Source organism: Varanus komodoensis, unplaced genomic scaffold (assembly GCF_004798865.1).
Source record: "Varanus komodoensis strain SLA01 unplaced genomic scaffold, ASM479886v1 scaffold18_1, whole genome shotgun sequence".
NCBI lineage: Eukaryota > Metazoa > Chordata > Lepidosauria > Squamata > Varanidae > Varanus > Varanus komodoensis.
This window is the reverse complement of record NW_025335548.1, coordinates 2,209,267-2,232,921: the sequence shown is the minus strand read 5'-3', so window position 1 is coordinate 2,232,921 and position 23,655 is coordinate 2,209,267. Positions and strand designations below refer to the sequence as shown.

General features: G+C 41.7%; 2 protein-coding genes across 9 annotated transcripts; one reads left to right on the top strand and one right to left on the bottom strand.

The window, feature by feature from the left end:
• The first annotated feature begins 48 nt into the window (after window positions 1-48).
• FKBP7 (FKBP prolyl isomerase 7) lies at window positions 49-10,175 on the top strand. 2 transcript variants are annotated; one of them, XM_044426982.1, is made up of 4 exons: window positions 49-338; window positions 1,461-1,612; window positions 7,814-7,947; window positions 9,586-10,175. In XM_044426982.1, exons 1-4 carry the CDS (start codon window positions 64-66, stop codon window positions 9,745-9,747), a joined length of 723 nt encoding a protein of 240 aa, XP_044282917.1. In that variant the 5' UTR covers window positions 49-63; the 3' UTR covers window positions 9,748-10,175. The 2 variants fall into 2 exon arrangements, with proteins under 2 accessions (XP_044282917.1, XP_044282918.1); XM_044426983.1 differs by having other exon boundaries at window positions 7,814-7,952; window positions 9,586-9,703.
• Window positions 10,176-11,264: 1,089 nt separating this feature from the next.
• Window positions 11,265-23,582, bottom strand: PJVK (pejvakin). Of its 7 annotated transcripts, none has more exons than XM_044426975.1 (9): window positions 23,227-23,582; window positions 22,913-23,095; window positions 22,281-22,487; window positions 21,359-21,498; window positions 18,439-18,634; window positions 18,125-18,266; window positions 17,257-17,374; window positions 15,277-15,372; window positions 11,265-13,330 (listed from the first exon to the last, which is right to left on the bottom strand). In XM_044426975.1, exons 3-9 carry the CDS (start codon window positions 22,286-22,288, stop codon window positions 13,029-13,031), a joined length of 1,002 nt encoding a protein of 333 aa, XP_044282910.1. In that variant the 5' UTR covers window positions 22,289-22,487; window positions 22,913-23,095; window positions 23,227-23,582; the 3' UTR covers window positions 11,265-13,028. The 7 variants fall into 7 exon arrangements, with proteins under 7 accessions (XP_044282910.1, XP_044282913.1, XP_044282907.1 ...); XM_044426978.1 differs by having other exon boundaries at window positions 21,359-21,429; XM_044426972.1 differs by having other exon boundaries at window positions 21,359-22,487.
• Window positions 23,583-23,655: the final 73 nt, after the last annotated feature.

Sequence of the window (23,655 nt, the reverse complement as noted above, 5' to 3'; positions counted from 1 at the left end):
GGAACAAGGCGGCGCGCGGCGTCCCCCGCGGCCACGCCCCGTCGGCTCCCGTGACGTCGAACAATGCCAGTGCCACGCAGCCCCGGGACGGAGCGCCGCTTCTCTTCGCGGCAGAGCAGCGCGGTCGCCACGATGCCCCTCGCCGCGACGTTGTGCTTGGTGCTGCAGGCCCTCGCCGTTCTCCCCGGGCGCGCCGAGGCTGCCTCCCCTGCGGACGAAGTTAAGATAGAAGTCCTTCACGTCCCCAAAAACTGCGAGACCAAGAGCAAGAGGGGAGACATGCTTAATGCCCATTATGACGGATACCTGGCAAGTGATAATACCAAATTTTATTGCAGGTGAGGCAACGGCGGCACCCTGCGTGCTTGCGTTTTCTCTTCTTTTTTTTCCGGCGAGCAAGGGGGACTCGTACCTTGCAAAGAAAACTCCCTAAGCGAATGCCCCCATTTGATCTGTTACCACTTGGAATGACTTGTCGCCCGCAGGAAGGTAAGCTGTGCAGAGCATTCCTAGGCGCGTTTGCCTGGGAGGACGCTCGACAGCCGTCTGCGGGGATTGCTCCCAAAGGGCTGAAGCGTCAGAAATGTGCCTGTTTCCTTGCCCAGGCGTTTTCAGAACATGTATGAATACATGTGCACAGATGTATTCGGGATCTGTTTTCCTTGTATAAGTTATGAGGACCAGAGGGCCACTTTGTACATCTTAGTGAGGCAGGGAGGCCATAGCATGTGCATGCTTGGATAGAGGGCAGACACAATGAGTTTCCAGACTAGGCTTTTCTTGTGCAGTCGCAAAGCCTCATTCACACTTTTTAACCAGAGGCTTCAGACAATGGCATCTTTTGTTTGTGGTCCCTTGTGTGTTTTCCCACCACTTCTTCCATCTTTTTTCCTACCAAAAGGGAATCTGTTAGAGAACCATGAATAGCTGCAGAGTGCCTTAGTGCAAAAACAGCCTTCATCTGGAAACATCCACTTTTTTCCAGTCTTGGATTACAGCTCCCATCACTCCTGAACATTGGCCATGCTGACTGGGCATTGTAGCCCAACAAATTCTTTGGACCCATAATTAGGAAACACTCCCATTCATCTAAATGCATGCATTGAAAAACTGAGTTGTGCATGTAAGGAGAAAGCATCTCCTTTCCTGCCTGTCGGATTGATCCTGACCCGCTGCTGCCCCTTGTTCTGGACAGTGCAGGAGAAAGGAGCACTTTTATCCAGTTTTCCTCTTGGACTGTGCACGCTGGAATGACCCAGTTGCCACTGAGCAACAACTCTCCCCATGTCCATCTCTCTCAGCTTGCTCTTACAGCTACACAGCTAGAGTCTCTTAACTGTGCACAACTTACCAGTGTACTAATGGACATTCTCCAAAGAGGATGATGTGCTTGTATGAATCCAGTTTTAAAAAATGTTATAGTACAGTTTCAAACATCTGTTAATTTTTCTTCTTTGTAGTCGAACACAAAATGACGGCCATCCAAAATGGTTTGTCCTTGGTGTAGGACAAGTGATTAAAGGCTTAGATATTGCAATGATGGATATGTGTCCTGGAGAGAAACGGAAAGTGATCATTCCTCCTTCACTAGCCTATGGAGAGCGTGGATATGGTAAAACAAGCCTGATTTTATTTGTTCTCTATACTGTTTTCTTTCCATTAACTACAGTGAGAGGAATGTTGACACAGATGGCCTCCCAAAAGTATTATTCCTGAAAACCAGAAACAGGGTTGTGTTTTCCTCTTTTGTTCTCTGGATGTTACTGTCCATTCGTACCTTTTAATGGTAGTAGTGATGCTAAGAAATTGCAGTTGGATCTGTCCTGGTTATGTCACATTTCTGTGAAGTTTGAATTCTGCCAAACCCAAAGTAGAAAAGCACATGGTTGTTGTACCAACAGGTTGTTGTGTGTGTATTCATTCATTCATTCATTCATCCCATTTATATGCCACTGCACTATCCACATGTTCTCTGGGCAGCTTACAACATATTAAAATTCAGCAATATAAAACAATACAAGCAAGCATTTACTACAAAAACCAATAATAATAGCAGTAAAATCAGTAAATAAATTAACAGGATTAAAACCAAAATAGAAAAAATAGAATTAATAAATGCTATAAATGTATACTATATACCATATTTTTTGCTCTGTAAGACGCACTTTTTTCCCCCTCAAAAGTAAGGGGAAATGTCTGTGCGTCTTACAGAGCGAATGTGTGTGTGCAGTAAGTCTGTCAGATGTGCAGCCCATGGGGAAGTGATGGGGAATGTGCCTGTGATTATGTGCCCATTTGATTCAGAATATTTTTTTAACTAGGTGCGTCTTATGGTCAGGTGCGTCTTATAGAGCGAAAAATATGGTACATATATAAAACCCCCAAAATAAAGAATAAACTATTAAAATTAGAAATAAATATCCCTCCTTTAACATCATGTCCCATTGGCAGCAGCATAAGGTAACATTAATACCTAAAAATTCACCTGTCAAAATAACTGGTAAACAGATGTGTCTTTTATTAGCACCTAAAAGCCAAGAGAGTTGGTGCCAACCGGACCTCAAGTGGGATTGAATTCCATAGTTGGGGTGCTGTGCAGGAGAAGGCCCTCCTCTTTGCAAACTCCCCTTTACTTTGTTAGGGAGAGGAATGTGGAGGAGGGCTTCAGATGAGGCCTGCAGTGAATGGGCTCCTACATAGGTACTTTATGCATAGAAGTTTATTCAGGAGAAGTCTCTGACCCAAGGAGCTAAAAGTTAGATACGAGGAAGCAACAAGAGCAGGGAGAAGTCGCTGAAGTAAACCAAAGGAAAAAAGTTTGCTTCTGTTACTTGTCCAGAGGTTTAGTTCTAAGAATTTAAGAAGAGCCATATTGGATCAAAGCAAGGGTCCATCTGCTCCAGAATTTTTTTCCCAGGGCAGCTGACCAGCTGCCTGCAGGAATCCACAAGCACCGTCCTGCCCGTGTTCGCCAGCAACAGACATGCTACATCTGCTACTAGAGGTGACATGTAGCTATCAAGACTAGTACCCATTGTTAGCCTTCCCCTTCATGAATTTGCCCAAATCCCCTTCAAAGCTGTCTAAATTGGTCGCCATTACAACTTCCCATGGAATTAAATTCCATAGTTTAACTATGCCTTGTTTTAAAAAAGTATTTGCTTTTATCTATCTTCAATCTTTTGCCATATGCCTTGATTTAAAAAAGTTTTTGCTTTTATCTATCTTCAATCTTTTGCCAGTCAGCTTCAAGGGATGACCTAGATTCTATATTATGAGAGAAGGAGAAACATGCAAAATTGTCTCTAGTAAACTAGATTTATAAGCAGCCTGAATTCATATAGATTCTAGGTTGGAGCCAGACTTAAGCTGGATCAGATGTGCTATCAGATGCACCCCTTTCCTTCCCATGGCAGCCCTTCTTGTTGCTTGAAAATTCTATAGAGAGAGTTCAGAGACCCTTGCTCAGTGCGGTGAGCTGTGGTGTGGGAAGCAATTGGGATCCCCCACTATTGAGCAGTGGGTCCTGATGTGAGTGGTGCTTTGCTTCTCACTGTAGACAGTTCCAGCTCAAAGTGTTGGATAAATATCTGGTAATAGCTATCCAACCCTATAGTGTCAAGATGCAAACAGTTTGTGTGAAATGTACTGCTCCTGCATCAAGAGAGGATGTGCTCCCAGATATGCTGTTCTGGGTTTTTTTTGGGGAGGGGGGATGTTGCTATGAAAGCCTCACATACTACTCCCCCATCATCTGCCTTATTATTGGCACAAGGGGAACGAGTGCTGAGGAAAGTCCCTCCAATGGCTTGCTGAAAAGAGGCAGCCAATCAGTGAACAGTAGAAATCTTTTCTCATGAGGCATCCGAGTTTTGCATGGCTGATGCAATGTATTAGTTGTTCTTTTCCTTTCAAAATTAACCTTCATTGTGGGACTTGCATAAGCAGTCAATGGATGAAATCACGGATTGGTTTCTAAGGACTGTTGAGCCCACAGAAGTGCTGGAAAATCCATGTGGCTCAATTCAGACATCATCAAAATCATGGTTGGTCTCAAGTAGCACTGTAGGTTCAGGCATACTCTCCTCCTCTCTCTCTCCTTGCATTTTGTCATGATGTCCCTGCTGGCAGGCTAGGGTTAGTGCCTTGCCTCTCCATCATGGTTCATCATCATCATCACTACTGGGAACAGTTTTGCAGAAACTGGTTTGGCAGTTAGCACCAGCCAGAGTTTGCCTGTTTAGACACCACAGCAAACTATGATTAGCAAACTCCAAGAGTTGGGCAGAGGAACCCGTTGGGAGGATAGAAAAGGGACTGTGTGCCGATAGGACGGCTCCCAATTTCCGGAATAACGTTTTATGTCTGACTTGAGCCAACCCATGGCCAGCGTAGGCTGCCCTGGAGCATTCGGTCTCTGGGTTTGCTGATCCTGTGGAGAAGATGCCACACCAAAGCAGAGTCTGCTGCAAGGACAGTTCATTATCTCCTGGTCATAGTCCCACTGAGTAAACCTTCACTATGGCCCCAAATCAGCTAAAGTTTGTTTTGACTGAGTCCCGGTGAAACGTGAGATAGATGCAACTATTAAATGGGACTTAGTCATGACTGATGCAATTGGATCAGTGCATGAATTTTGATTGGAACTGCTGTTGCTTTAAGCATTGGAAGCATTTGGGCATTCCCAACTTTTATGCACCTTTCCACCACATGCTGAAAGGTTGAAATCCCTCTCCTTGTGGTCAGATATGTTTAGTAAAAACTTTACGTTGCAAAATATGGGTGGGGGAGGGTGGGTTTGTTCCCAGCAGGGCTGTGGGGTCAGTACATAAAACCTTTGACTCCAACTCCCCAATTTAAGGTACCTTCAATTCCAACGCCTATATTTAAATATTAATATGGGAAATAATTAATGTATTTCTTTCCTATAAGGATTGAAAACACTCAACCTACAAGGCATTTTATCACTGCCAACATGAAAAATCAGGCTGCTTTTTAGAACCCTAACTGGTTAAATTACATCCTGAAAATATAACCTGAAAAGGGTTACTCAAATTATTATCTTTGAAATAGGAAATGTTAACATATTATTTATATTACAATATAAATTTATTAAAATTTTTACCGACTCCAATTCTGTGACTCCACTGCCCTGGTTCTCAGCCCTTTGGCTTAGGGTCTGGGATGTAGTCCTCAGGAGATTCTCTGAAACAGACTGTGTCCTCAGGCTGAATGAGTTACCCACCCCAGTATAAAATTTCCCTAGGTGGACTTCTCTTCCGAGTCAAATTCTCCTAAAGCCAGCCATTTACTTGGTCTCGGTCCAGCAACCAGATTAACATGTCTTGATGGATCAGCTGATATTCCAGAACAGCAAATGAGCATCGCATGATGACTGAGCACTAACTATGACTGTTTGTTTTAGGCTGCTGTTGAAGAAGGCCTTTTTTCTAGCTTCTCTGTCAGAACATAGTCCTGCATGCTGGGCAAGATGGCTCTAGCTGTCAATATCAGGAATGCATGTGTGGCTTTCTAGATCTTTCTGTGGGTTCCCTTGTGGTATGTATGGTTCTCAAGTTTCTGCTAGCATCTGAAACCCCTTTTATGATGTTGTTATGGGTTGTCAAGTCATCTCCGGCTTGAGACAAGCCTATGAATGAGTACCCTCCAAAATATCCTGTCCTTGACAGCCCTGCTCTGATCTTGCAAACTCTAAAAACAGAACAGTTAGAAAATCTAAGCTGCACGTGCTGCTCTTCTGTGTCTGACCTCTTACGGGACAATTTCATGAAAGAGATTTCTTAGAATGGCCTTGTGAAATTGGTGGCCTACCATGTATTCCTCAAGCACCTCCTCATCCCTGGGATTAAGTGGGTCTCATGTTCTGGCCTCCAAGGGCTTCAAAAAGGATGTGGGTGTTAGTCAACCCATGGCAGGCCCTAATACGCAACCGGTGAGCCATGTCACTTTAGTCTGGGTGGACAACTGGAAGCCTTTCCAATGTTCTGGCCTACCACTAGCATAGCCAACAGTGAGAGATGGTGAGAGTTGTAAGCCTACGCATCTAGATGACCACACCTTGCCCACTGTACATCACAGCCAGAGTCCTGTGTGTACAGTGTACAGGGCTCTGTATAAAAGGGTTTCACTGCTTGCTTATTTACTGTGAACTCTGCAAATCAGTTCTGATTTTTCCCTTTATTTGTGAAGGGTGTTGCAGCTGTTAGCATTCCATGCAGTTTATAGGTACTTAAAAATAAACTGTAGAAAGCTGCGATATTCTGAATCAAACCATAGTTTGTCTAGTGGCTGTCTTGCCATTTCTCTTCATGCAGACTGGCAGTGGCTCTCCAGATTTCGAACAGGAGACTTTCTTGCCTCTTCCTGGGGAACCAGGGCCCTTTTGTCTATTGTGAGCAGGAACTCCTGCTTGCTCTATGATTTGTCATTTTAGGTGACTTCCCGTATAAAGAAAACCAGCTTCTCTATGCACTAATTGCATGTGCCTGGCTTGCCAAATGCTTTGGAATGATTTTGGAAGTGCACTACATTATCGTTTTTCATCTGTTTTAGCATTCTTTTCTCCTTAAAACCTGCCAATTTTTAAATAAAATTCCAGCCCAAGAAAACTTTGTGATAACGCTAAACATAGATTTTCCTTGAAGTCCTGTTTCTTCTTAAAATGCAGATGATTTTGTTGGTTAAATCCTGACACTGCTATTCCCTGTATTCCTGAAGCCCCTGCTTATGTACCTCCAGATGGTTGGGCCTACAACTTCCCTCATCCCAACCTTTGGCTTTGCTATCTAGAACTGATGGGACTTGTAGGCCAAACAGCTTCAGCTGTGGGGCGGTATAGAAATGAAATTCATCCTCATCATCTGGAGAGCGATAAGTTGTGCCCTTCTGTCCTAATGGCTTCTTTGAAATTACGCTTTTTATGAAGGAGCCGTTCAGGACTGATTAGTTGTTTCATTTTTACCAAGTTGCTTTGCCCTACAGTGCCCTTACTGTAGTCAGGGGTCCAGACAGGACCCCCAGAGCAGACCAGAGGAACAGTGTTCCCCTTCTGGTCTGCTTGAGGCATATAATCGGCAGCCCAGGCTTCTACAGCAAGAGCATCATACCTTCTCTTTACCACCACAGCAGAAGGACTCTGGCTGAAGCAGGGACCAGCTTTATCAAGAAGTTTGCTCACTGTTGGACAGTATCCAGGGGTGCCCTTCCTCTGGCAGGAGGATTGCTAGCATAATGGAAAGCTGGGGCTTGCTGCAGGAACCAAGATCGAGTCCAAACAAGCATTTCTGGAACCGAGCCAACCAGCAGTGCTGGTGGAGGGAGCTCTGCCAACCAGTCCCTCTTCTGGAAATGGTAGTTGGAGCTAGTTTCTGGGGGTTGAACTGGCAAGCACTAGCTTGTTTTTGGTTGTGCTAGTGCTTGTTTCCACTAGTGCAGCCTGATGCACATTGATGGAATGCCAGCTCTGCATACTGCCCAATGACATTAATTCAGGGCAGTTGTTTTTTGTAAGCAATTTAGGGTGAGTGACACAGTCCCTCTTGGAATTCTGTGGGATATCTCTCTTGGGCATAGCACCTTTTCCAGCAGCTTCTCATTTTAAAGTTTGCAGAGGGAATCATCCAGTTGGTTGTGCTGCTGATGGTCAGGAGGACTGCCTGAACTTTAGGGTAAGACTTCTTAATAACCAGTAGGCCTGACACAGGATCCTTCATTGCTAAATACTGCTGCTTTTGGTTAAGATTTTCTGCCATCTGAGTGAGTTTTGCCTGAAACTTTCTTGTTACATTCTCAGAACCAGCAAAAATTCCACCGAATGCAACACTGATCTTTGAGATTGAATTGTATGCAGTAACTCAAGGACCTCGCAGTATTAAAGCATTTTCTCAAATAGACACGGATAGTGACAAAAAGCTTTCGAGAGATGAGGTAATGTGAGTAATATTCTGATGTCCTCTGGTCCCATAGCTTTCCATTTCACCTTAATGTATGTGTAAGTGCAAATTTAGGTCTAGAACTACACAAAAGATGGGGATCTCATTGCTAAGGGTCTGAATGTAAGGGGTGCACTGCCTGGCATATTATCTGGGCAGGATCCAATCCACCCTTATGCAGGTAGGAATGACCACCAGCACAATAGAAAATTAGTACTTCCTACAGCAACCAGTTGCTATGTATGGCTGTGAAAGTTGGACCATAAGGAAGGCTGAGCGCTGAAGAATTGAGGCCTTTGAGTTGTGGTGCTGGAAGAGACTCCTGCGAGTCCCTTGGACCGCAAGGCGATCAAACTGGTCAGTCCTAGACGAGATCAACCCTGACTGCTCTTTAGAAGACCAGATACTGAAGATGAAACTCAAATACTTTGGCCACCTAATGAGAAGGAAGGACTCCCTGGAGAAGAGCCTGATGCTGGGCACAATAGATGGCAAAAGAAGAAGGGGACGGCAGAGGATGAGGTGGCTGGATGGAGTCACTGAAGCAGTTGGTGTGAGCTTGAGTGGACTCCGGGGGATGGTGGAGGACAGGAAGGCCTGGAGGAATGTTGTCCATGGGGTCACGATGGGTCGGACATGACTTCACGACTAAAAACAACAACAGCAACCAGAAACTGGCCAAAATTAGACTTTCTGGAATGGAACAAGTCAGTGAAGCTCACAGAACTCCACTTACCTGTTTTGTTTCAGAAACTTTCAGGGTTGCTGTAGGAACTGCTATGTGTCTGTTGTATTGCTGGTCATTTCTACTGGTGGATTATGAGCACAGATTATACCACAATCTGGCAGAAGGCCATTATCAAAAACCATGGGTATGTATGGGAACAAATACTTGCTGCTGTGATGAGACAAATGATATATAACTACTGATGACATTAGCAGGGTTCACAGACATGAGCAAGAAAGAAGGGTCTAAAAAATAGCCTGAAAGGAAGTAAAACAAGACATTAGGCAAAGTGAGTAGACGTGGTTACAGAAGTTGCTTAAAATCAAAATACAATTGTATTGTGAGGATATGTTGGACTTTGCGCATTTTCTTATCCAGCAGCATTGCAAAATTGATTTAAAGATTCCCTTTTTGCCATTTGTTCTTTCATGTGGTAAGGGCTTGATTCTCACCCCTCACTCTCTTTTGAGGAAAGTGGCCACAGCATCACCGTTGCACCTAATCTTTGAGGGCAAGTTAGTTTCCATTGTGTGCCTCCAGTTTTATTCAGCTGCCAACAGAAGGGATGCTGCTGGTGCAGTGGATTACCCCTCCCTGCTGCCACCTCCGATGTGGCCTCCAAATCTGCACCAAAGGATAGACACGTGCATGGGAGGGGCTGGAGCTCAGTGGCAAAGAAGCTGCTTTGTATGTAGAAGGTCCCAGTTTAAGTCCGTGGCCCCTCCAGATAGGGCTGGGAAAGAACCCAGCGCTGCACCCTGGAAGGCCGTTGCCAGTCAGTGCTGGCGGTGCAGGGCTAGGCGAACCCACGGTCCGATTCATTACACAGTAGCTTCTGATGTAGCTTCACAGAACACACAGAGCAAAACCAGAGATAATGTGGGTGTGCTTTTAATGTTCCTTTAGATAAGCCTCTATTTGAAGAAGGAATTTGAAAGGGATGGCAAGAAACGTGCCCCATCTGTTCATAATGATATTTTGGTGGATATATTTAAAAAGAACGACCATGATGGAGATGGCTTCATATCTGCCAAGGAATATAATGTCTACCAGCATGATGAACTATAACAGAAGAGGTGGTTAAAAGGTCTGCTTGTTGCTTTATGGACATACAACAGTTCCTCTCCTGTACCCATGTTGCTTCCCCAAGTAAGACCCCCCCCCCCACGATGTGGGTGCCCTGAGAGACCCGTGTGCTCTGCTGAACCCAACATGACATCCTTTTTGCTGAGAAGTCCTGAACACAACCTCAGAACGAAGATAGAACAGCGGACTTGGTATGAGAATTGTAATCAACTAAAGTGCTTTGTATGCTTTAGCCTCATTGATTAGCGATGGAACTTATGCATTAGAGTTTTTGCTTTTAAACCAATACATTTTGAAATGGAAGTCCTTTTTTATACCTTTTTAAAAAAAAAACACAAGATTAAAATCAATTGTATTCTAATAACTGAATTTGATGAACCTAGGCAAATGGAATAAAATGTGAACTAGTCTGTGTGATTCATAGTCCTTTTGGAAAAACCTGTATGGACTGCTCTGAACGTGGTATGAAGAAATGACTGGCGTTAGTTTTCTTCTATGCCAGATGCAAATCATGCTGTTGCTGATGCTCCTACCTGAAGTCCTTTCCCCAGGGGGACATAACAGGTAGAGCTGCAAGGAAGATGCAGATTCTCCAGAGAAGCAGTGGAGGGAAAGAATTCTTGAGCTTTTCCTTGCTTTCTTCCTCCCTGCTCCAAATCACTTCCTGCCCTAGCTTTGTTCTACTGTAAGGTGCAATTTGTGTGTGTGTGTGAGAGAGAGAGAGATTCAGAGTGGAGTAAAATTTAACCCTCCCCCCCAACACAGTTGCTTTTAGGCTTTGTTATACATGTTCTCAGACAGCAGTTAGCCTCCCAGGTGCCCACAGGTGTTTCCTATGGTGCCATAATGTTCTGCTTGCACCTAGATGCATCTATTTTTAATGATCTTTTAAAAATGTACATTTATATGAAATGCATACCACTTTTTATCAATTATACATATGCTTCAATTTGGCAGTGGCGCTATATACCACCTGTTCAAATACTGAAGGTTTTGTAAGGTGTTGCATTGCATTATAGGAGGTGTTTATCCCTCTTGTAATGGCAGTCTTTTGCTGTCACAAGGGGTGGAAAATTCATTTATGCTGATCACTTGTTAATTTCCCTGAAGCAGGTAATTAATTGTAAAAAGCATGCAGATCAGTGAATGTTCCATTGCCAAATGTATTTGTGTATCAACCTCCCCTCCAAAGGAAGCAATTCCCAGACATTGCCAAAACATGTTTTAAAGAAGCACAGGGTCGATTGCTCCTCCAGCAATATGCTGAATTAGACAATTCTTTATTCAAGAGATGAAACATTTTTGTTGTTGTTGAATAAGATGCAACTCAAGATCCATAGATGTGAAAGGAAACTGCCCAAGTGGTGATCCACCAGTAACTCCTTTGCACCTGGTACTCACAGCAGTTTTTCAAATTCCAGAATGTACTCATGGATCCAAAAAGGGGACCCTTGCTAAGTCTTATACTACATTTGAATATGAAATTAGATAAAACAGAGTTAATTTTTCCAAAATGATACATCTTTATTACCAAAAATATATATCATTTTCAAGTATTTCACAAGCTACTAAAAATAGAAAGCTTTTCCATTTTAAAATCAAATGGGGCTTGTAGTGGCCTAACAGGAAACAGATATAAGGGTGAGAATTTAAATTGAACATCTAGCTTTATTTCTGTTTTAACATATCTTTAATCAGAGCAAGCACAAACATGTACTGTATCTGATACTTCAATTAAATATTTATACCATTAACAAATTATTAATATTTTCTTTCAGTGATGTAGTTAAAGTAAAGCATCCTAAAATTACACAATATAGATATTTTTTTCAATGTAAAAAGTGCTGTTTCAAGATTCTACTTCAAAAACACGTTAGCTATTTTGCATTATGCACTTATAAAGAATTACCCAGGAACACAACAAAGTTTATAAGCAATTCTGTGAAAATATTTAAAAACTGGTACAGTATGATCTGTAGAAGAAAACATTACTATAAAAGCAGGATGATACAAGTATTTGTGGCTCCATATTTTATACTTTTGCAGTCAGCACTCACAAAGAATTCTATGGCAAAGTATATGCACAGGATTCCCATCTAGATTGCACTGGATTCCCATCAACTGCACTTGAGTCCCATTTAAATCAATGTGAAAGTGAAGTGTAAAGATTTGGGGCCCAGGGACAGAGGATATAAATCTGAGTGAAGTTGGTATATGCAAATAGATATTTATATATGCAAACTTAGGAGAAATAGACTTCATTTAGCTTTCATAACTAAATCTTTAAATTTGTACCTTGCCCCAGATCATCCCAGATCAGTAGTTCTCTTTCATTTGCAATTAATTTGTAATCTGTCAAAAATGCAAAAAAAGTTGCTGGTAGATTATTTCATGAGCACTTTCTCTCTCTCTCATTCAAACGCACGCCCAAATGGCAACTTTTCCTCAAAATGGGATTTCAAAAGTTTGACAGATCACGGGTGCAAATGTTAGTTCATGATAAATCAGGGTCATTCCATGTGCCAATTCCTGCTCAGATGCTGCTTTCATTGCTCATCTTATTAGTAAGCAATTCCTCATCAGTAATCAAAACCAATTAATTAAAGTCAGAATAAAATAGTGCACAATTCTATCCAGTGCAGGAGAGATTCAAAATGCTGGGGTGGGAGTGGGAGGAATGAAGAGGGGGTCAAAGGAAAGGGGTCAAGAGATCTGATTCCTCTCCCCCTTTCCTCACTTTCATTCCTAGGGGAAAATTGCCCCCACCCTGTGCAGTTAAGCATGGGGGGAAAACTTTTTCTATAGGCATCAGTGAAATAATGGTTTTTTGCCCTCAGCCCAAAAGGCCATGTGATGGAAGAATTTGGGTGAGCCACAACATTCAGGGGGCAATTGTCTCCACTGTCCCCCCCTGTACCTCCAATACTCTTAGGAAAAAGGCTTAATTGGCATCAGTAGGGTTCTTTTTTCCTAAGCTTAACTGCCATGCAGGGGGTGGCTGGAGTCACAGGGCAGGAGAAGGAGTGCTGCCTGTGCAGAGAAGAAGGTTAACATCCCAGCAGCAATTCCTTTTGAAGATTGCCACATATCACAATTAAAAGGCCAAAAATAATAATAAAAAAGCTTCTGATGGCACCAGCAAACATTTCAATGGATGGGGGGGGAGGGGCTGGAGCCAACATTCATAGCATTCCACTGATTTAAAGGGAAGCCAAATGCATCCTTTTGAATCTGATTCAGTGCATAGGCTTTCATAGAAAATGTTACTTGACCCTCTTGTGCCATAGGTCAAAGCAAGGCACTGCATGTAACCGTACAAATGCTTGTCCGTTGAAAGAACACTCAAGACAACCATAGACTGTCTCCCTTCTGGAGCTCCCCATTCCACACAGGGAACAAGGGCCTTTGGGGATATTATGATTAAGTAGATTCACTCGTACGTGAGCCCCTTCCCGGAAATAGCTTGCGGAGATCTCAGTCATGCTTGCAGCTTTTTCATAGTAGTCGGCAAAAAGGTCGTCTAAGTAATTATCTGAGTGAGCGATGATATCCATTACCCTTTTGTCTGCAAGAACCACAGAGAGAGACAAAAAAGAAAGATTACTACATTCTAATGACACAGTATATGAATATACATTTCTCTTTCAGATCAGAATCTACAGTAAACATGACAATTTAAGAAGTTAATATGTATAAGCCACACAATCTGCTAATAATAAGTTTTTCCACACTTCGTAGAGGATGTTTCCATTATAAAGTGTTTTGCTCCCCGTTTTCTATCAAGTTAGAATTCCACTGAATCATACTGTAATGTACAAAGAAATAACCATTTGATTACATTATTTTATTCAATAGAAATTCTCACAATGTACACTTCAAGAAAAAATCTTATTGCTGATGTTCCTATTCCAAATTGTAAATTATTTGGGGCATGTTCATAGTTCACACACAAGAACACAAGAAAAGCAGTGCTGGATCAGACCAAAGGTCCATCTAGCCCAGCACTCGATACACATGGTGGCAAACCAGCTGCCCTCAGGACAGGTGCAAGACCTCCTCTTGCCTGTGTTCCACAGCAACTGGTGTATGCAGGCAAGGGAGTTAGTGGGTAGCCAGAAAGGCTACTAGCCACTGATGGCTCCCTCCCTCGTGAATCTGTCCAATCTCTTTTCAAAGCCATCCGGATTGGCTGCTGTCACCACTTCCTGTGGCAGTGAATGCCATTAACTCTATGCTGCATGAAGAAGTACTTTCTTTCGTCTATCCTAAACTTTCCCCCAGTCAGCTTCATGGGATGATCCTCTGTTTGGGAGAGGGAGAAAAACATCTCACTCTCCATTTTCTCCACTCTGTGCATAATTTTAAACAGTTCTATCATGCCTCCCTCACTTGCCTTTTTTCTAAGAAAAAAGTGTTTGCAGCTGTTTCTCATAGGAGAGATACTCCAGCCCCTTGTTCATTTCCATTGCCCTTTTCTGTGTTTTTTCCCAATACAGTAATTGTGAGGTGTCCAGAGCTGACCACAACACTCCAAGTGTGGTCACACCAAGGATTTACACAAGGGGAGTAAGATCTTGGCAGTTTTAAGTGTAATTTTCTATTGGCAATAAAGATCATCTTCCGAAAACAAACCCTATGGTTCTGTTTATATGAGGTTGGATTCAGCCGTAAGTTCCTACTGGAACAAATGGGTCCACACCAAATATGCCAAATCTGGATCCAACAGATTATTCAAAGTTCAACATGAAAACCCTGTGCCAGAGACAGTTGACATATGCTCTAGCAATGCATGCAGCTGTTACCTAAAAAGTACTGGAAGCCCCAGCGGTAACCCGCAGCCGGCCATGCAAATGCATGCGCGTTGCCAGAAATCGTGGCAGTCAGCTGCTTGGCAGGGAAAGGGAAGTGGGTATGGATTGAATCAAGCCGCCCCAGTGTCCTCAGTAGCTGAGCAGAACCCTCATCAATGTTTTGACTGGGGAAGTTAATATATTTCCAGGCAGCCTTACCAGCTGGAGATAAACATATGTAAGATTTCTTTCATACATCAATCTAACTGCACTCCAGAACTCAACTGAGACATAGGTCTTATAGCAGGAGCAAGAAGGACTAAAGTAGGTTAAACTTAAAAGTATTGTACTATGCCCAAGTTATAAGAATATTATAACATGATTTGTGAGTGTTACTTCCCAGTCTCCTAAAGGTAACTATTGTAAGATTAAAACAAATTATAATGGGGTACATTTTAATATTAAGCAAGATCATGATCATGTTCATTATAATTAAAAATTTATGCACCTGGCATATTTTGAAATCTCTGCAATTATTTTAATTAGACTGCTAACAGAACTATTGCAATTGCTCTGATGCAAAATATTTTTTTCAAAAATTATTTGCAAAATTATTATTATTGCAAAAATTATTGTTTGCAAAATAATTTTGGACCTTCTGCACCAATCATAAATAAATCACCAAATGAATTAGTGTAATGCACATAAACATCAAACATACTTCTATAAAACAGATGATTTTTTAATCTGGTTAGCGAAAATGATCTTGATGGCTCTCTTTCAAATCCTCCTTTTGATTCTGGAGTGAGACAAAGCTCTGGAAAAACACCAATAGAGAATATTTCAAATGGTGAACGCACTCCAGTTTCTAAACACAGCTAACTGAATTGTTCTACCATCTGCATATAAAAGTTCTATTTTAAAATTGTTAGTAAAAGATGCAACACAGCAAGCAAGACTTTTGCCTTTGCTGCTCTGGACTCCCTGATGGATCCAAAGTGTGAAACAGCCTGAGTGGGAAACAAATGCCATCCCCATCAGCCTCCACAATATGGACAGGGATCCACATTCTCATCTTCCTTGCAGTACAGGTGAGAACATGTTGTCCCCATCTCAGTGTTAGTTTGCCAGTGGCATGCAACCTGCCAGTCGTGTGTTACTATCTCAGGACTGAGATCAAAGCAGATGATAGAGAAAATCATGTTATGAAGACAAAATAATGTCATGGACTTGTAAACATTTAAAGTCTTTTAGTATGTCAAATTGTTTTAAACTACTTTTACTCCCAACTCAGCAGGGGAAACTTGACCAGTGAAATGGCATTACCATGCGGATTGCCCACTCCAGGGGTGTGGAAGGCTTTTATGAGGGGCATGAAATCTTTGACCCCTGGTCGTCCTCAATGAGGCATCCACAGGCGGCAGAGAAAGCATCTCTATCCTGCTGCCTGAGAGAGAGCAGCAAGTGCATTGCACGTCCACCCACTCCATTCCTGGTCAAAGGGCATCATATTCAAGGCCAGCCAAGCTACGGGGACACCTGAGGCAGGAAATCGCACAGGCATCTCTCTTCCTCCCAGGCAGTGAAAGTTCAGTGATAATAAATCAAATAGCATTTGCTATATTTTCATGGCAACCAAAATTAGCTGCCTGAGGCAGTAACCTCAGTTTACTAATGGTGGATTTAGCCATTTATTGTCACTGCTGAATGCCAGACTTCAATTTATCTAAATGATACAGACTTGAGTCTGAACGTTTGTACTTCTTTTAATTATTATTTTAAACTCTGAGGTGCATGTGTTTAAGATTGAAGCTTGGTTGTCTTAAGGGCAGTGCAGGGTCAAATGAAGCTCATTCTCCTAAGTTGTAGAATCTATGGCACCATTTTGCAAAGTTTGCGGTAGCAAATATTACAGTGCATCTCTGAACTCCTCTGGCCTAATGTCTTTTGATAAGTATAGATCTGGGTACTTAGTGCAAGCCTGTATATCTGATATAATGCATTTAAAGTTCCAGTTAGCACAATGATTATTAAATAAATGTGAAGTAACAATATTACAGGGCTGCAATTGACAGGAAACACAGCATAATAGACTCCATGTATGTCTCTCCCATAGAATAATCCAGTACCTATAGCTCAAAAAAATAGTTGCAGATACATTTGTTTAAAAGCATTTACCTCAATCACATATTTAAAGAGGTGCTTTCCCATTTGAAAGTGCACCAGTGAGAACTGCTAAACTCCCCAGTTTCTGCAACTTAACTCCCTGCTGTCTCTTCTCCTATAAAGATTCTTTATTCAACCAAGTGTTAATGTGGATAGTTTGCTTAGCTGAGAAGGGGTGAGCTTGAGAACATAGGTGGGGAAGTGGAGGAAAGGTTCAGCTCCCCTCACCAAGCCATCCCTTTTGGTCTGAAAATCATCCTCTCACTCATATTTTGTAAGCACCTGGGCAATTTAGGTGTCTGTTGCCATCACGTGTAGAGTGAAACTGTCAGGTGCTTGGGTGCATCCCACTGCAATTACACATATCTGTAGGATTAGAATATAAGGGCCTGTTAAACTGGACAAGATTGCTTATATGTGTTTAATGAAACAGGATATTATGTGCAGAATGCTGCAGACTGCAGTCCCAATGTCAGAAATAGAACAACTTTAATAATGGTAGCAATCATGATTGCAGAAGAAACAGAATACTTACCAAAATTACCATCCAAGTGAATATAAAGTTCAAATACACTAAATGCAATAGTTGTATGTGCAGGAAAGACGATAGCTTTGTCACGCCCTTTGTAATTATGATCATCAATAATATGGAACTATTTTTAAAAGAAAGAGGAAATTAATATCTGCCTTAAAAATAAAACCTTTGAATACTTATGCGGATTAAGCTAAATTAGTGTTAGAAAATATAGCTTGATTCTTTTGCATTTCAAATTATTGTTGTTTTTACATTCTAAGGAAATTAGGACAAACATCTCAGCTTACAGTACTATTAAGTAGGTCTTTGAAAACTGAGATGAAAATCAAGTAACGGCAATCCACAAGGCAAAGTGTGCACAGAATGACCTTCACTGCTGACAGCAGTTAATCTCAGTGGAAGGATCAGTGGTGCAAGCAAATTGAACACGGGAAACCGTCCTCTTCATTGACCAAAGAGGACAAATCTAGAAGGGGGGGGGCAAGGTCCACACAAGATGCATCAGAACCTCCCACCCATTGCGTGTCAGTGGATTGGGATGGGTATCTTAAACTGGACTAGTTTCTGTTGATGCAAACGGAGCTCAAGAGCTAAATAAGAGCTTGTTTTGCAGAAGAGATCCCTGTACACCACAAATAATTATGTGTACTATTTTGTATTAGTTAAGCTATGTAAACTAGAGTAAGGAAATGCTCCACATTCCTTGGTTACTCAGTTGACCCTGCTTGAATTCTGGATCCAATCTTATCTTTAACAACCCCCGATTCCTGGCAGCAGATTCTTTTTACAATGCATGGAATGCAGGCATGCTTAAATCCACAGATAATCAGATAAAACATAAGGAATTTTGTGGAACATGCTCACTCACTCTCATTGTGTCTCCTCTCATGCCTGCGTGCACAGAGAGCGAGCACTGCCGTGTTGTTCGAATACTCTCCATAACCACGCAAAGAACTGTCCTCTTACTCTCTCGTGACTGACGAACAAGACAGTGTTCAAAATTCATTTTCCTAAAATAAAGCAGGAAATCAAGATAGTTTCACATGTTTCCTTTTTATGGTTCTTAAAACCTGGCCAAATGATGCATTTGTGAACTAATCAAATATAGTGTCAAAGTTCAAACCGCAGCTATAAAGTAGGCAACAGCCAAAAAAAAAAAAAAATTAAAACAATAATACCAACCTACTAGTTAGTTCTCTGAGTAATGTTGGTACCTCAACCTCATGTTTAGTTACTATGCCAAATGAAGCCTTCACTGCAAGGGAATCTGATCCAGCAATATTGACCCCAGCAGAGTTTATGATGTGATTTCCTCGTCCGCCATTGCGTGCTACATCTGACTTGTCTTCATAATTCAGTAACTGGTAAGACGAAATACCTAAAGGGGAAAAGCTGCTTACTAAAGTCTATAAACAGTCTCATGTTCACATATAATATTAATCCAAGACACGGTTTGTAAAATTGATCACCCGTTAGATTCTGATTGGTTCTACTCAATGTTCAGATTCTACTCTTACAGCCTCTGTGTCTACAGTCTCAGTGAGCCCAGTGAGCATTATTTCCAGATACGTGCATGCTGGGTTGCTGCCTCGATTTCTTTTGTGGTTTACCTTGTGCAAAACTAGTTATTATCTGTTCTATCTGACCAATATCCTTTTATTGATGGGATATTGGTCAGATACAATGCAGGTTGGATATTGGTCCAATGCAGACTGGATATTGGTCAGATACAATGCAGCAAAGTATAAAGATTACAATGCAATATAAAGCAACAAAAAAACACAGGAACAGTTTTAACAACACACATAAAATCTAAACTGTAAAACTGTAAAACTTCTGGAAGAAAATAAATGTCTTTGCCTGACACGGAAAAGATAACAATGTGGCATTAAACAAGCTTCTCTGGGAATGTCACTCCATAAAAGGGCTGCCACAACTGAAAAGAACCTTCCTTTTGTAATCATCTGCCTAACTTTCTTCAGAGGGGCCAGCCCAGAAGAGAGCCTATCAAAAAGACATATGGCTAGAGATGCTGTATTAGATATTTTCTTATTTTGCATAACATGAAAGAGATGCAGGTAGGTATTCTGTTGTGATCTAGCTGTACCCGTCTTAGTTATATTTATAGCCTAGCACATCTCTAAGGACTGGAACAACTCTCAAAAGAGAGCTGAAGTCCAAAAGGGTTTCCAAAAGAAGTTTAGGCCATCAGCAAAGCTTCCAGAGCCAGGGAGCTCCATCATTGGAAGCAATGAAATCCTTTGGTATTTCTTGCAAAGCTTTGTCTTCCCTGGGTTTGAGCCAGCTTATTTTCTGCTAGAAAGAGCATTGCCTGAATGGAGTTCCACTCAGAATGTTCCTACTGGCTGAAGGTTGTATGTGATCTATGCTGATTTCTCTCTCCCTCTGCAGCATCCAGGTTTACCTCCTACACTGCTCTGGAAGGTTTCTTAACACACTGGAGCAACAGATTTGGATGCTGCAGAGGAAGGGGAAATAAGAGAAGATTGCTGTTGTCTCCATTCCACTACTGGCATTCCTTCACTCAGTCAGAAACCTATTACAGGAGGCAAGATTGGCAGTATTTTTTTTAAGGAATCTCAGTTTAGAAATAAACATTTTGACAAGAATGTCTAAATGTTCTAGAACAAACAAAGAAGCAAAAGGTAAGATATTTCAATTCAGGAGTCAGGCAAAGCATACAGACAAAACCCACGTTTGAATCTACTGGTAGGTTTCAAATGAAATATTGACAACTGAAACATACTAAGAACAGTTTATTATCTTTCTAAATTTGTCCTTTCAGATATAAGCTTATGAATAGATTGAATTTATGGTATCTATCACATTCATTTTTCCCCATTCAGAGTATGTAATTCACAGTGGTAGGAAATATTCAACATATTATTTATTACAACATGTAGAGCTTTTGATTGTTGGCATCAAAAATTGCAAGCAACTGAGCTGCTTTCCCCTGGATAACATCCCATTATGAATAATGTAATAACATAAAATATTTGCATAATCCCAGAAAGCCAACACCACATGGAGATAAAATAACAGGAATGGACCCAAGCTAAGTTTAAGCTGCAAACCTATACTCACTTACCTGGGAGTATGATTGATGGGATGGGATGGAATTGAATGGAATGTGTGAGTGGACTTGCTTAGGATTGGTCCATGTCATATTAGGATCTCATTGAAACAAATAGGACTTTAGTTACCTATGGCTTGTTTGGCTGGGGAAAGCTGTGAATTATAGGACTGTTGTCTTCTAAACATGCAGAAAATATGTAAGTGTTACTAAGTTTGGATGGATGCTTTGCACAGAGTAACACAGACAGAAACTGCTTTGGTACTTACAAAGAAGAGGAATAACGTCAGTTTCAACTTCTTGTCTATTCTGTATGACTGCACATCGAACAACAATGGTCAGCAGGATGCTGTTGCATAAGCCTTTGAAGTACACTCTCTTCTAGCAGTTTCCTGTGCCTACAGTGATGTGGATAGTGCGTTTTTGGAGAATTGCATTCCACTGGCATTTTATTTCAAATTAAATCATGACTCTGGAGAACTACACATCCCAAATAAAGGGGATTTATAGACAGGTGTTGAAATGGCCTTGTCAAGCAGTGTTCTGACCCAGAGGTGACAGTCTGAAATAAAATTTATGAAGTTCTGTCCTGGAATGTTTTGGCTGCAGTCCTAGCATGCATACTAGAAAGTAGGTGCAGGCATAATGAATTCAGTGGCATATTTTCTAAACATATGTACAATCATGCATTAGGTGATACACAGGTGTTATAGAATGCATTCATTTTACATAGAACAAAATACACAAAAAATGAAGTCAATCTTTAAGATAAATGCAAATTTCCCAAATTCTTCAATCAACTTCTAAATAAATTTAATAATTAAATACATTTATTTATTTAAGGTAACTTTTGTTTTATTTTTTAAAGAATTCTGTTTACAGCATATTAATTGATTTTCACATATTCGTACAATCAAATAGCCTAAGGCTTTATATTTATTCCATTCAGTTATACCTCTGAAAATCAACAGATTATATTTTAGGTCTGAAAAACCTAAAACAACTTACCAGCTGAAATTTCTTTCTCTCCTTGAAGAATGTCTTTTAGGCTGAATGGTGTTGAAACAAATTTGGATCTTCTGCAAAGAAAACAGCTTTTTTTCTTGATTACAAGACTGAGGGGTTGATATTTATCAGCTTCACTGAGGCTACGAACAGGAATTAATCGACCTCCATCACCAACCTGCTTAACAAAACTTTTCGTAGCAGCAGCAAACATATTATGCATGCATACACAAAATAAAACTGTCAGCAACTGCAGTTTTCAATCCTTGGAGCCATGTTTAAAATCTTTTAACTTTTCTAAATTGATTAATTCAGGACAAAAACCTGTGCTTTAAAGCTTACATTTATCTGGAAAGGAAGCACCAGCATTGTTTTAATCATCCAGTTTCTCCAGTCTATTATTCAAGAACTCCCTTTCATTAACTTGCCACATTCAAACTAATTAATAATACATCAACAAAGTAAATAGATAGGGCAACATTCACTAGTATTAAGGCAGTATCTTTCTGTAGCACCATACTATCTTCCACATCATTTAGCTGGATAATTTAGACTTTGAAAAACTCATTTTTCATCAATTAAAAAAAATCTTAGAACGACTAAGATGTGAAAACTATTTATTTCAGGAGAACATAGGTGAGAATTAGAACTGAACCTCATCCACTGACATTTTCTTTTTATTCACTCTTTCCACATTGGAAAAATGGGACAATTTTGTCATGTTAATGCCAATTCTAAATATTTGATATGAAAAGACTCATCTTAGAATTGGCAACATTCTGCTTTACTGTTTTCTGTTGAAGGGGTTGCAAGTTATCAGCCTTCTAGATCTTACAAAAGGGCACAGAATTCTGGTCCAGGGGTGAACGAGCAGGACGTGATCCAAAAGCACACGCCTGCCCAAGTGCTCCATAAACTGACGTACACAGGCATACTGCATCTGTACTGGAGGTAGCATGTAGCTATTGGACTAGTAGCCTTTGATAGCCTTCTCTTCTGTGCAGTTATCCAATCTCCTTTTAATGCTGTCCAAATGGGTGGCCAAGACTACATCCAATCTCAGGAGGTCTGGATTCTAGTCCTCCACCATAAAGCTCACTGAGTGACTTTGGGCCAGTCACTGCTTCTCAGCCTAATGATAAAAGGGAGAGGAGAAGCTGTAAGTTACCTTGGACTCCTTGCAAAAGGATGAAAAGTGGCATATATATGTATTGTAATGATAATGATCATCTTGTGGATGTGAATCCCATGTGCTGTGTAAAGAAGCACTTCCTTTTATCTCTCTTGAATCTTCCACCAATTCACTTCATGGGATGATCCCTGGTTTTAGTATTATGGGGTGGGGGAACTGTCTCCCTATCCCTTTTCTGCACACAATGCAGTTTTGCACACCACTATCTTATCTTCCTTTACCAGAAAGGCAGCAGTTGTAAAGCATGGAAAGGGAGGCGGGGACAGGAGAAATGTTAAATGTGTGTTTCACAACACAAGTAATATGAGCCGCAATCTACAATCCTTCTTCCCGCCCCGCTCAAGTGGAGAAACTAAAATACCTACAGCATGGGCTGGCGGAAGGTTTCCGGATCTAACTGCTGGATGTTATTAGGCAGCATCCCTCTCTCTCATTCACAAAATTTTAGGAAGGGGAAGGGATATTCAGGCGTTGTCCTCTTCCACTAGTTAATTGTCCTGTGTTTCCCTGCCGCTTCTTCAGTCTTCTTTTCCTGAACCGCAGAAAACCTGTTAAAGAGCGGAGACATGTGATTGCTACCACTTGACAGCTCTGACCAGAAGCACCCACGGTCGTCTGGACCCACACGTAATTCTGTGTTTCAAGCAGGGCAATTAAACAAAGAAAGCACCCTTCTTACCAAGCAAGGGTTCGTACGATTGCAGCTTTTGCTCAATAACTGGAGCCAAAAGAGCGACAGGGAAACAGGCGGGGGGTTGGGCCACTGACAATACAATGTGCTTCCTGCAGCCTTCCCCAACCCGGTGCCTTCCCCACGCGCTGGACTACAACCTCCAGAAGGCTGAGAGCTGCGGTCCAACAGGAGTGCAAAGCACCAGGATGGGGAAGGCAGGCTCCTTGACATCGGCCCCATTCACAGGGCCGGTTTCTGGCTGGCAGGGAGGGTCGGCTTCCCCGGCGGGACGCATCCCGGCCCGCCCCAGAGGGAGAGCGGGGATAGGCAGGGGGGAGTGCTGAGAACGAAGCCGCTGCTCGCTCGCTCGCTCGCTCGCCGGGCGACAGGCGGCGAGTCCGCAGCCGCCACCTCCCGCCAGGGCCACGCAGCGGA

Excerpts from the sequence above, each read along its gene's own strand:
- PJVK (XM_044426972.1), bottom strand. The coding sequence starts at position 21,578 with ATGCATAATATGTTTGCTGCTGCTACGAAAAGTTTTGTTAAGCAGGTT. Across the intron at positions 18,267-18,438 it reads CTCAGAGAACTAACTAGTAG|GAAAATGAATTTTGAACACT; the intron begins GTTGGTATTATT and ends GCTTTATTTTAG. Across the intron at positions 15,373-17,256 it reads TCACTTGGATGGTAATTTTG|AGCTTTGTCTCACTCCAGAA; the intron begins GTAAGTATTCTG and ends GTGTTTTTCCAG.
- FKBP7 (XM_044426982.1), top strand. The coding sequence starts at position 64 with ATGCCAGTGCCACGCAGCCCCGGGACGGAGCGCCGCTTCTCTTCGCGG. Across the intron at positions 339-1,460 it reads AATACCAAATTTTATTGCAG|TCGAACACAAAATGACGGCC; the intron begins GTGAGGCAACGG and ends TCTTCTTTGTAG. Across the intron at positions 1,613-7,813 it reads CTATGGAGAGCGTGGATATG|AACCAGCAAAAATTCCACCG; the intron begins GTAAAACAAGCC and ends TTACATTCTCAG.